Source organism: Hemitrygon akajei, chromosome 10 (assembly GCF_048418815.1).
Source record: "Hemitrygon akajei chromosome 10, sHemAka1.3, whole genome shotgun sequence".
Classification (NCBI taxonomy): Eukaryota; Metazoa; Chordata; class Chondrichthyes; order Myliobatiformes; family Dasyatidae; genus Hemitrygon; species Hemitrygon akajei.
The window spans coordinates 38,358,729-38,371,515 of record NC_133133.1 but is presented as its reverse complement, the minus strand read 5'-3'; the positions used below and the strand labels follow the sequence as shown (position 1 = coordinate 38,371,515).

At 41.9% G+C, this 12,787-nt stretch overlaps 1 protein-coding gene across 1 annotated transcript in view; it reads right to left on the bottom strand.

Moving 5' to 3' along the window:
* The window catches only part of LOC140734289 (uncharacterized protein C8orf48-like), a 121,746-nt gene that overhangs the window by 55,320 nt on the left and 53,639 nt on the right, over positions 1 to 12,787 (bottom strand). The window contains exon 2 of the mRNA XM_073058052.1: positions 7,070 to 7,361. Coding sequence (XP_072914153.1) covers positions 7,070 to 7,328 — 259 coding nt within the window. The 5' untranslated portion in view covers positions 7,329 to 7,361. The remainder of the gene's footprint in view (positions 1 to 7,069; positions 7,362 to 12,787) is intronic.

Sequence of the window (12,787 nt, the reverse complement as noted above, 5' to 3'; positions counted from 1 at the left end):
GAGTGCATTCCAGCAAGACTCACTAGATAATGATCTTTAGTTCCGATCTCAGTCTATGCTAGACAGGATGATTTCAACCATGCAACAGTAAAGAGCAGTACAAATGTTCTCAGCACATGAACCGGCAAGTGTGAAGTCATCCAATGTTCATCTATGAATATTGGCTAAAGGTAGTCACTGTATCAGTTCTATTTCAAACTATTGTTGAAAGATCTTTCAAATGAGGCATCTATCTAAGAGCTCTTGACATGTATGTAATCATGCGTTAAATAGAAAGTGATACCTCTGTAGAGTAAATGCAATAAAAAAAAGAGAAAAGGTACTTTTGGAAGCAGTTATCTTATACCATGAATTCCCCTTCACACCCCCAACCATCACTTCATTATTTCATGTCAGTTATGTACAAACATTCCTGTGCCTAGCGTTACTTTATGGACATGCATTATATATAAAACAACTATCTTATATATTTATATTTATTATGTTTTTATTATTATTGTTGTTATTGTGTTTTTCTGTGCTAAATTGGAATCAGGAAATCAATTATTTAATTCTCCTTTGTGTACAGGAAATGATATTAAACGATCTTGAATTAAAATAAACTTCTTTCCCACCTTAGATAATCCTCAGAATCTACAGTTCAACAGCCTCCAAGCCAACAAGTGATATTGATCTTCTACACCTTTTTCAAAAGGACCTCAGTTGTTACTTTTATTCTGAATTGCAAGAATGATAGCTAACCCACCACTGTGGTTTATGCTCATAAAAACTATGTTTGAATGCAGAAAGGTTGCAATTAATGGGTAGATTAGACTATTGAGTGAACTGCACAAAAGATAAAAAACCACTGAATAAATAACTCAGCAGGTTGAAAGCAGCATTTCAAAGATTAGTAACTGCAAATGTGGACGCTAGTTGATAAGAATCATATTAGCATGTTTTATCCTAGTACTGACAGCGCATAGATTACGCCATTATCATTACCAATTGGGCATAAACTGCTAGGCACATACTTAATTGGAAAACTGAAGGGCCTGTGTCCACTTCTTCTAGAATGGAGATAATAGAGGAATTACCTTTTTAAAATTATGAAGGGTAAATTGATGTAGATGACATGCTTCCACTTGAGAGGGATTCTGAAATCAGAAACTATTAAAAGAGAAGCTAAAAAGGTATTCAAGAGAAACTTTTTAACCCAGATAATTATTACAATATGAAACTTGCTATAAAATTTGGTCATGTTTTTTGAGAAGAATTTGATAAGCATGAGTGAAAATGCAATAAGAGGACATGCAAAAAGGATTAGGTGAATTTGAGTGGGAGCTGCCATAATCACCTAGACAGACAGCTTACATCAAATGGTTTCTTTCAATGTTGTATGTCTATTAATTTTATTTAATTCTCTCTGTTGCTCCCTTATTTTTTGAGACAAATCTCATTCTCTCCACTCCCCACAAATAAAAGAGAGTATTAATACCATCAAAGCATTACTACCCTACTACTCTATCCTCAGGCAAACTACATCTGAAACCATTGCAACTTTCATAATACACTAGTTCATCCACAAGACAGACTTAATTCCTGAAAACCTGCAGTTCTCTCTCTCTCCCTCTTTTGGTGCTATGATTCTTTATCTTGCTGCTTTAATGTATACTTGTAGACCTGTGTCATTCTTTCTTAATATATTTGTTCGATTTATATTTGTGCTCCTCCATTTAATGCCAGAATACATTTCTTCTGTTCCCCTCTAACTTATAGCATGACCTCTCGTGCACAATACTATTGATCCAACTGAACCAATTGCTACATATGGATACAAGTGCCTATTATTTTTAACTGGTAGAAATACTAATCCACATCAGTTGCAGTTACCAACTACACTCGCCTAACCAGCTTCATAAAAAGTGAATAGTAATACCACAAAATTCTTCTTCAACCAGCTCCACTGACCCTCTCCTGTGCTGTTCCCTTAGAATTCCGCCTATTTTTTAAAAATTAACATAATGTGTAAACTGAACATGTGCTGAATACAGTTGCTTGTGATCTGTTGGTTTCTGTATCATAAATGGTAACATGTAAAAATTGAGAAATAACTATGAAGTCTAGTCACAAACCCCATATTATGGGGAGTGGATTCTAGTCCAAGGAAACAGTTAATTAAGGGCAAGACCATTAAGTGTTGATGAGCAGAAGGATCTTGGGGTCCAAGTTCATAGCTCCCTCAAAATAGCTATGCAAATTGATGGGGGGTGGGGTTAAGAAGGCACATGGTATGCCTTCTTATTGAATTCTTATTGAATGAGGTATTGAATTCAAAAGCTAGGAAGTAATGTTACAGCTTTATAAAACTCCAGTCAGGCCACATCTGGAGTATTGCATACAGTTCCGCTCGCCCCATTATAGGAAGGATGTCAGGGCTTTGGAAAGGGTGCAGAAAAGGTTTATCATGATGCTGCCTGGATTAGAGAATATCTGGATTAACGAGAGGTTGGACAAACTTGGGTTGTTTTCTCTAGAGTGGCAGAGGCTGAGGGGAGATCTGATACAGGTTTAAAAGATGAGAGGCATCGATATAGTAGACAGTATCTTCTTCCTAAGGTTGAAATGTCTAATACCAGAGGCTGTATATTTAAGGTGCGAGGGGGTCATTTTAAATGAGATGAGAGAGGCAAGCTTTTTACACAGAGTAGTGGGTGCCTGTCAGGCACTGCCCGCAGAGGTGGTACAAGCAGACACATTAGGAGCTTTTAAGAGACGTTTAGAAATGCACATGTATGTGAGGAAAGTGGAAGGATATGGACATAGTGTAAGCATTAGTTTAGTTGGCCATTTGACTACTAATTCAGTTGCTTCAGCGCAACATTGTGGGCCAAGGACATGTTCCTATGCTGTACTGTTCTATAGCCATATTTTTTGTAATGCAAACCTATGATGCCTACTCATGCATCAAGAAACACATTCAACATGCTGTTGGAACTCTGCAGGCCAGGCAGATTCTATGGAAAAAAGTACAGTCGATGTTTTGGGCTGAAACCCTTCGGCAGGATTGGAGGAGTAGATTTGAAAGGTGGGGAGGACGGGAGTGAGAAACACCAGGTGATAGGTGAAACTTCGAGGGGGAGGGGCAAAGTAAAGAGCTGGGAAGTTGATTGGTGAAAGAGACAGAAGACCATGGAAGAAAGAAAAAAGGGAGAGGACCACCAGAGGGAGACGATGGGTGGGCAAGGAGATAATATGAGAGAGGGAAAAGGGGATGGGAAATAGTGAAGGAGGGTGGGTGTGGGTGTGGGGTGGGAAGTTTGAGAAATCTATGCTCATGCCATCAGGTTGGAGGCTACCTAAACAAAATATAAGGTGTTGTTCCTCCAACCTAAGTGTGGCCTTATCACGATAGTTGAGGAGATCATCGATGGACATAGCGAAATGGAAAGTGGAATTAAAATGGGTGGCCATTGGGAAATCCCACTTGTTGTGGCAGATGGAGCATAGATGCTCGGCGAAGCAGTCTCCCAATATACAGGAGGCCACACTGGAAGCACCAAACACAGTATATGACGACAACAGATTCATAGGTGAAGTGTTGCCTCACCCAGAAGGATTGCTTTGGGACCTAAATGGTAGTGAGGGAGGTGGTGTTGCACTTGTTTCGCTTGCCAGGAGTGAAATCAGTGGGGAGGGACGAATGGACAAGGGAGTCGTGTAGGGAGTAATTCCTGTGGAAAGCAGTAAGTGGGGAGGAAGGAAAGATGTGTTTGGTGGTGGGATCCAGTTGGAAGTGGCAGAAGTTTCAGAGAATTATGTGCTGGACGTAGATTGGGAGACCGCTTCGCTGAACAGACTAGGATTGGGAGACCGCTTCGTACAGCATCTATGCTTCCTCCACCAGAACAAGCAGGATCTCCCTGTGGCCACCCATTTTAATTCCACTTTCCATTCTGATATGTTCATCCATGGCCTCCTCCACTGTCGTGATAAGGCCACACTTAGCTTGAAAGAACAACACCTTTCAGAGCATAGAACATAGAAACCCTTCAGCACAATACAGGTCCTTCGGCCCACAAAGCTGTGCCACACATGTCCTTACCTTAGAACTTACCAAGGGTTACCCATAGCCCTCTATTTTTCTAAGCTCCATGTACCTATCCAGGAGTCTCTTAAAAAACCCTATCGTATCCACCATCGCCGGCAGCCCATTCCACATACTCACCACTCTGCATTAAAAAAAAACTTACCCCTGAATCGCCTCTCTACCTACTTCCAAGCACCTTAAAACTGTGCCCTCTCGTGCTAGCCATTTCAGCCCTTGGGGAAAAGCCTCTGACTATCCACACGATCAATGACTCTCAATATCTTATACACCTCTATCAGGTCACCTCTCAGCTTCCGTCGCTCCAAGGAGAAAAGGCTGAGTTCACTCAATCTATTCTCATAAGGCATGCTCCCCCAATCCAAGCAACATCCTTGTAAATCTCCTCTGCACCCTTTCTATGGTTTCCACATCAGTGAAGCGACCAGAACTGAGACTCCAAGTGGGGTCTGACCAGGATCCAATATAGCTGCAACATTACCTTTCGGCTCCTAAACGCAATCCGATGATTGATGAAGGCGAATGCACCGTATGCCTTCTTAACCACAGAATCAACCTGCGCAGCAACTTTGAGTGTTTGTGTGTGTGGTTTGGATTTCCAGCATTTACAGATTTTCTCTTGTTCATGCATCAAGAAATGTGTGTTTGAAAAAGATCTAAATTTTGTATATATTTTTCCTAATAAATTTTATAAGAACAAATATTTATTCCATATCTCCGAGTTTTCAGTGATGATTTGTGAATTCTGATATGAGTGCTGAACAGACCTGATGGAAATGGGGTGCAGAGTTAACCATTTCCCCCACCCTCTTTGAGAACTATGAACTATTGCTATTGCTATGCTGCTAATGAGAGAGAGAGATGAAGCACAGAGTCAGGAAAATCTGCTACAGATAAGACAGAGAGGGAGACATTTGATTTATGTATTATGACTTCTTCCTGGATTGTTTACCTTTCGCTGCAAGTACGTTACTTTGCTCGTTAACATTCCTAAGGAGACAGCAGGAGTGGCCTGATTTGATGGACATGGTCATTTTGAGTTGATGGATGGCTGATACCCCGTCAATGGGGATAAAAGACAGGTGTGGGGAGACACCCCTCAGGCACACCAGTGGACACTGACCGAGTGTTGTGCACCCACAGGAAGGTGGGGGCTTCGAGGACTGAACCAGGAGATCGGTCAATAAAGCTCACAGTGTTACAGCAGGGCTGGTGGGGACTTGTGTGTGTGTCCACTCATGCCAGAGTGTCGAGTCCACCACAGAAGAACGGTCTAGCTGAGAACGGAGGGTCATAACCGAATGACCACAACGGTACGACGGAATCAGAATACAACAGAAGGTTTGCTGGCTGCAGCTGTTCAATCTCTTGCTCTCTCTCTCTCTCTCCAACAATAGCAACACAACCATAACTACCTCAGCACACATGAACTGAACTGAACTTTATATTCTTCAATGACAATTCATTTACCCCTAGACATTGATAGAGCTTGTTTATTATTGTTGATTATTATTCCTACACTTCTATGTTTATTATTGCTAACCTGTTTTATATGTATATTTGCATTTTTGATACTGCATTGTGTAGTTTACTAATAAACACCTTTAGTTTTCGGTACCACCAGACTCCAACAGATTCTTCTATTTCTGCTGGTCTGTAAACCCAGTTACAGGGTACGTAATAATTCTAAAAAGGCAGATTTCCATTTACCAAACTGCCATAATGTGGGGGTTGCCCATATGCCGACCATTTTTAGATAATTATACACAACATAATTAATATTAGTTAAAAACTAGCATTTGTTCAATTAACAATAATCTATTATTAGGTTCAAAATTCAATTGATGCATGTACATTATGAATGCATTCAAACTTATACCATGGGTGAAAAATGAGGAAAACAGCCAGAAAAATGCATTCCCTAGTGCTGCTGCAAATTTACAAGTTAATTGCTGCACAATTTCACAGATATTTTAACAAGGTATTCTAAAGGTGGCTCAACTAAACGATCTCAATGTCTGTTGGGAAGGGCTGGGTTTCAAGTTGGGGACATCTGGCAATAAGAATGATTGATAATTTGAAGGTGAAGTTGACACTCTGATGCTGACTGACTAATTGGTTTTCACTATAGAATCTGGAAGGTTGAAGTCAGAAATGGTCAGGAGCGAAGGCTCCTGGAACTTATTAGTATGTAAATATTCTGATTATCATCATATATAATAAGATGCCATTCAACTTTTGGGGAAGCTTGAGTGAACTGTGTTAAAGCTGGAAAATAAACTGTTCTAAGCATTCATTCATACACCATTGGTTTTTCAGATATGATGGATTAACACTAGAAATTGCAGCACCAAACATATTGATATCAAGAATAAATAAAAACCTCCAACCCTGAAACAGGAAAAGCTGAGTTGCCCCAAATCTGGTGGCATCTAGTGACTGTGCCAAAATAAGTCCAATTCTGTGTCAGATCTTACCTCGTGATTAGATGTAGGAAAGTCTGAAGTACTCCAACACACCTAACAGCCTGGCCAATTCATTACTTGAAACTAGAAGACTACGCCTGCATCTAATGTCTAGGATTCCATCCATTCAGCTACTGAGAAAAGTGTGAGCCCAGACAATAATTTAGGTCAGTTCAACCAGGAGAGGTATCATGCCAAAGCTAAATCCTCTCTACGTCCACAAAGTATATTTTTACAGAGGTCACTGGGTAAAGTATGAGAGGTGGTGGTAGAGACAGACACATTAGGAACATTTAAGATAGGCATATGGATGAAAGAAAAAAAAATGGTGGGTAATGCAGGAGGGAAGCTTCAGATTGATCTGGGAGTAGGAAAAATGGTTGGCACACATTTGTGGGCCAAGGGAGCAGTACTTTGCTGTGCTGTTCTATGTTCTGTGAAATAAACTGAGAAAGGAAAAATACTTAACAATGAAATATCCAAGCATCTTGGCCGGTACTTGATTGCTCCTCCTCACCTTCTTTGAAACTCTGAGGTGACATAAATTCCAATTCAGATTTGATTGCAGAGGTTTCTGATTCTGTTTCTTGCTCAAAGTCCTCATGGAAAGACTGATAGGATTCAAATGACTGACTGTAGGATTGAAGACTCTCCTCATTCTCACCACTGTGGGTCGCAAGAGATTCATCAGAGTACTGCAGTACACCGTTCATGCAGCTGCTGCAGGTTTCAGAGGAGTTGGCAGGATTTTGGACTACAGCTTGTCCTTTACTCATAACTGCTTTGCCTGTGATGTGTAAGTGATGTACCTAAAATAAAAAGTATAGAGGTTTCTGATAAGTGATGGCAGAGCATTCTCCCTTTGGGATTGCACATTTAAATTCATCATGAACGCTAAACCCTACAGAATATGCACTCAAATTCTTTGCATGTGCATATTCAGTTGATCATTCAGAGCTTTTTATAACCATAGGGTAGTGAAACTGCGGAATTCATTGTCATAGACAGCTGTGGAGACCAAGTCATTGGGTATATTTAAAGTGGAGGTTAATTGGTTCTTGATTGGTATGGTTGGCAAGGGTTACAGAGATTAGGCAGGAAAATAGGGTGGAAGGGATAATAAATCAGGCATGATGAAATGCCAGAGCAGACTCGATGGCCAAATGGCCTAATTCTGATCCTGTGTCTTACGTCTCAACTCCATTGGGATAGTAAGCAGCTAAATTTCAATGTCACCATATACTACCCGGTGATTCATTTACTTGTGGGCCTTCACAGTATGCAGTTGCACAAGAGGTATTGAGGCCTAGATCTTGGAGCTATATAATCAGTTTTGAGGAGATGTGTGTTTAATAGAGATGTAGTCAATGAAGAGCATCCTGTTGTGTGCACCTTCACTGTCCAGATATTCCAAGGTTGAGTGAAGAGCCAATGAAATGACATTTCTGTTAGCCTGTTGTGGTGGTAGGCAGATTGGAGTGGATCCAAGTCACTACTTAGTATCCACTCTAGGAGTAGTATTCAGACTAACACATTATCCAGACTAGGAAAAAACAACTGGGTTCATGTCCTTGGGCACTCTTGTTGGTATATCAATATCAGGATCAGCTTTGATTGTGGTCTCATTCTGTTGTTAGATGGCCTGCCAGTGCTTGCTGTCAAGACATTACTGTAAATAGTTCAACATGACCAATGGCTTTAAGTGAAGATGCAGAGAAAACTGAGGGACTAGGGTTGTTAGAGGCTTACTGAGCATGCAAGAGACTGGACTGATTTCAATTTACAAAACACACTAAATTTTTTACGAGTGCAGGAAGCTGTCCAACATAGTTGATGAGAAATACTAATCTTAGATCTCTGCCCTCTATCTTCGTTTAGCTCTGTGGAGCGAAATGAGGTTTAGAAAAAGGCTCAGCTGGTAAGTTCTTCTTGTCAGATAACTGAAAATTGTGATGCTGGTATAGGGAACATTTTGTTTTGCTTTCTAACTCCAAAACATCAAAAACAACTTAAAAGGAAAACAAGGGAGCAGGGAGATAACTCGTACAAATTCATTTTTACTTTAAGAGAAGTGCACATATGACATGGTGGCGTGAGGACGTATGCCATCCACATCCTATTCCATATAACCTGTAATTAACTTTTTAAACGATGAATGCTTAATCAAACAATACATTTATAAAATTACTCAAATATCACTGAAATATTAAATACACAGAATACAAGTACAACATACACATTCACAGCACAGTAAAGTTTAAATTGCCCCATTCAGGCCTAAAGATTTGATCACTGAGGAGGATTTCTTACTCTTGTGGGATAACCTCGTTCTTGATGGGGGTGGGGGGTGGGGAGGTGGTTACTGCTCGACAGTTGAGACTTGTGGTTGTGAAACAATCTCAGGTTCAAGGGCCTCCTCCACGGTAGTTGTTGGAGTTAACTTTGGGACTGCACAAAGTGGTTCTGACAGCCATGGGCACCTTTCCTGTGGATGTATTGGCATTCCGAACACGGCGTGACAAACCTCACTGGCCGATGTGGATCATGCTTGAGTACAGTGTCTGAATCCACCATTTCCCTACCTTTTGGAAAGCCACCTCAAGGTTTGCAAAAATATCCTCTGCCCTGGGCAAACGGTATTGATCTACTTTCAGTATTAGGTTGATGGTGACCTGAAAATCACCACAGATTTTGACAGACCCATTTTTCTTGGTTACTGGAACCACTGATGTTGTCCATGGGCTCCAGTCAACATTGGAAAAAAATTCCTTCAGTTTCCATGCGATCCAGCTCACTGGCTACTTGATCGCATACAGAACCAGGAGGGCTTTGCAAAACTTGGGTGAGGTGTTTTCATTGAGCACTTGATATGTTTTGAGTTTTCCAATACCATCCTTGTACACTGCTGTGGCATCATCCAGTATTTTTCTTCATTTGTTTCTAGTTGACTATCGCAGGGGATGTGGCATGCAAATTGTGAATGTATCTCAAATCAAGTTGTAGACACCTCAGCCGCTTATACCCCCACAATGCTGGTCCTTTTGTTTTTAATCACATACGAGCCCTGCTCTGCTGGGCGAGAAGCTGACAGTGATGCAGGTGGATGCTTCCCTGGTGTCATGGATTATTGATTACCTGACTGGCAGACCACAGTACATGCGCTTGCAACACTATGTGTCAGACAGAGTGGTCAGCAGCACTGGGGCACCACAGGGGACTGTCCTGTCTCCCTTTCTCTTCACCATCTACACCTCAGACTTCAACTACTGCACAGAGTTTTGCCATCTTCAGAAGTTTTCTGATGACTCTGCCATAGTTGGATGCATCCACAAGGGAGATGAGGCTGAGTACAGGGCTATGGTGGGAAACCTTGTCACATGGTGTGAGCAGAATCATCTGCAGCTTAATGTGAAAAAGACTAAGGAGCTGGTGGTGGACCTGAGGAGGGCTAAGGCACCGGTGACCCCTGTTTCCATCCAAGGAGTCAGTGTGGACATGGTGGAGGATTACACATACCTGGGGATATGAATTGACAATAAACTGGACTGGTCAAAGAACACTGAGGCTGTCTACAAGAAGGGTCAGAGCCACCTCTACTTCCTGAGGCGACTGAGGTCCATTAACATCTGCCGGATGATGCTGAGGATGTTCTACGAGTCTGTGGTGGCCAGTGCTATCATGTTTGCTGTTGTGTGCTGGGGCAGCAGGCTGAGGGTAGCAGACACCAACAGAATCAACAAACTCATTCGTAAGGTCAGTGATGTTGTGGGGGTGGAACTGGACTCTCTGACAGTGGTGCCTGAAAAGAGGATGCTGTCCAAGTTGCATGCCATCTTGGACAATGTCTCCAATCCACTCCATAATGTACTGGTTAGGCACAGGAGTACATTCAGCTGGAGACTCATTCCACCAAGATGCAACACTGAGCGTCATAGGAAGTCATTCCTGCCTGTGGCCATCAAACTTTACAACTCCTCCCTCGGAGTGTCAGACACCCTGAGCCAATAGGCTGGTCCTGGACTTATTTCCACTTGGCATAATTCACTTAATATTATTTAATTATTTATGGTTTTATATTGCTATATTTCTACACTATTCTTGGTTGGTGCGACTGTAATGAAACCCAATTTCCCTCGGGATCAATAAAGTATGTCTGTCTGTCTGTATATAGCTTGTTGGTTGTTGTATTTCACTATTACGAATATCATTCCCACAGGAGCTATCTTTTCTCTAGTTTAAGTTCTTAATTGGATACCTGCAGGCTTCAGTAGCTTTGAAATGCTGTTCAAACTCAATTTGTGGAATGACTGAAACAACTGAGCTAGTGCCCAATTCCATTTTAATTCATTTGCCACTCTCTTCTGCTGTAAGCCATATTGCTTGTTTATTGGAGCTCAGCAGGTCAGGCAGCATCCATGGAGTGAAATAAACAGTCACCATTTCAGACCAGGACCCTTCATCAGGCCTCAGCCCGAAACATCAATTGTTTATTCCCATCCATTGATGCTACTTGACCTCCTCCATCACATTGTGTGTATTGCTCTAGATCTCCAGCAGCCCGTGTCCTTGCTAGTACTGATATTTTAAATATCAAGGCTACACAGTCCTGTCACACTCATCATTACAGATTTTTCATCAACAGCATGCAGATTAGTGCCCTTTTTGAAACTGCAACTTCACTTCTTAATCTTTTTGTCTTCCCTGTGCAGTCCATTTATTTTTGTGTGCCAGCATGCTCTTTGTATGTGTCCTACTTTGTTGCATTTTCTGCAAGTTTCACCTTTAAGCCTGCATTGGTCTGGTGTATGTCAGCCCCTGGCACAATGGTAACACAATTGGTAACAGGCAACAAGCAGGTTTCTGTTTAGATGTTGCAATTTTGTTCATGCTTACTTTCATTCCTGACTGCAACTCAACTGCGGCTCTGCTATTTCCATTGAATTACAACTGCTCTTTTAATTGTAAGTTGTGCTTCAGTTAGGAGCCATTTTTGAATGTTGTCTTGTAGGATTCTACAAACTAAACGATTGCTCTGTGCATTATTAAACCCATTACCTAACCGACAATACTCGACACTCTCTTCAATTTAGCCACATATGCTGAAATGGGCTCCCCTTCCCTTTGATTCCACTAATGAAACCTAAAGTGTTCTACAATCAACAATTTCAGTTTCTGCATTACTTTCACAATATCAGCAAAGCTCATTTCAGCTGGTTTGGTTGAAGCAGTTAAACTTCAAAGCAAACTGTATGCCTTTAAACCCAATACACCCAGTAAAAATTGGAACTTGTTTCTCATTGTCTGTTTCATTTGCTTCAAAATAATGCTCAATCTGTCTAGTCTGTAAAATACAGGTATCACTTGTGGAATCAAACGCATCTACCTTTCCGATCTAGCCAGCCATTTCCGATTTTCTAAAATTTTTTATTATTATTATCCGATACTCATTGGTTATGAACCTGTAAACGGGATCCCACTACCAAACACATTTTCCCTCCCCCCCCCATTCTGCTTTTTGCAGGGATCGCTCCCTACGCGACTCCCTTGTCCACTCATCCCCCCCCCCCCCCATCCCTTCCCACGGATCTCCCTCCTGGCACTTATCCTTGTAAACGGAACAAGTGCTACACCTGCCCTTACACTTCCTCCCTCACCACCATTCAGGGCCCCAGACAGTCTTTCCAGGTGAGGCGACACTTCACCTGTGAGTCGGCTGGTGTGGTATACTGCGTCCGGTGCTCCCGGTGTGGCCTTTTATATATTGGTGAGACCGTTTTGCTGAACACCTACGCTCGGTCCGCCAGAAAAAGCAGGATCTCCCAGTGGCCACACATTTTAATTCCACGTCCCATTCCCATTCTGATATGTCTATCCATGGCCTCCTCTATTGTCAAAATGAATCCAAACTCAGGTTGTTGGAACAACACCTTATATACCGGCTGGGTAGCCTCCAACCTGATGGCATGAACATTGACTTCTCTAACTTCCGTTAGTGCCCCTCCTCCCCTTCTTACCCCATCCCTGACATATTTAGTTATTTTTTCTCTCTCTCTGCCCATCACTCTGCCTGTTCTCCATCTCCCTCTGGTGCTTCCCCCCCCCCCTTTCTTTCTCCCAAGGCCTCCCATCCCATGATCCTTTCCCTTCTCCAGCTCTGTATCACTTTCGCCAATCACCTTTCCAGCTCTTAGCTTCATCCCACCCCCTCCGGTCTTCTCCTACCATTTCGCATTTC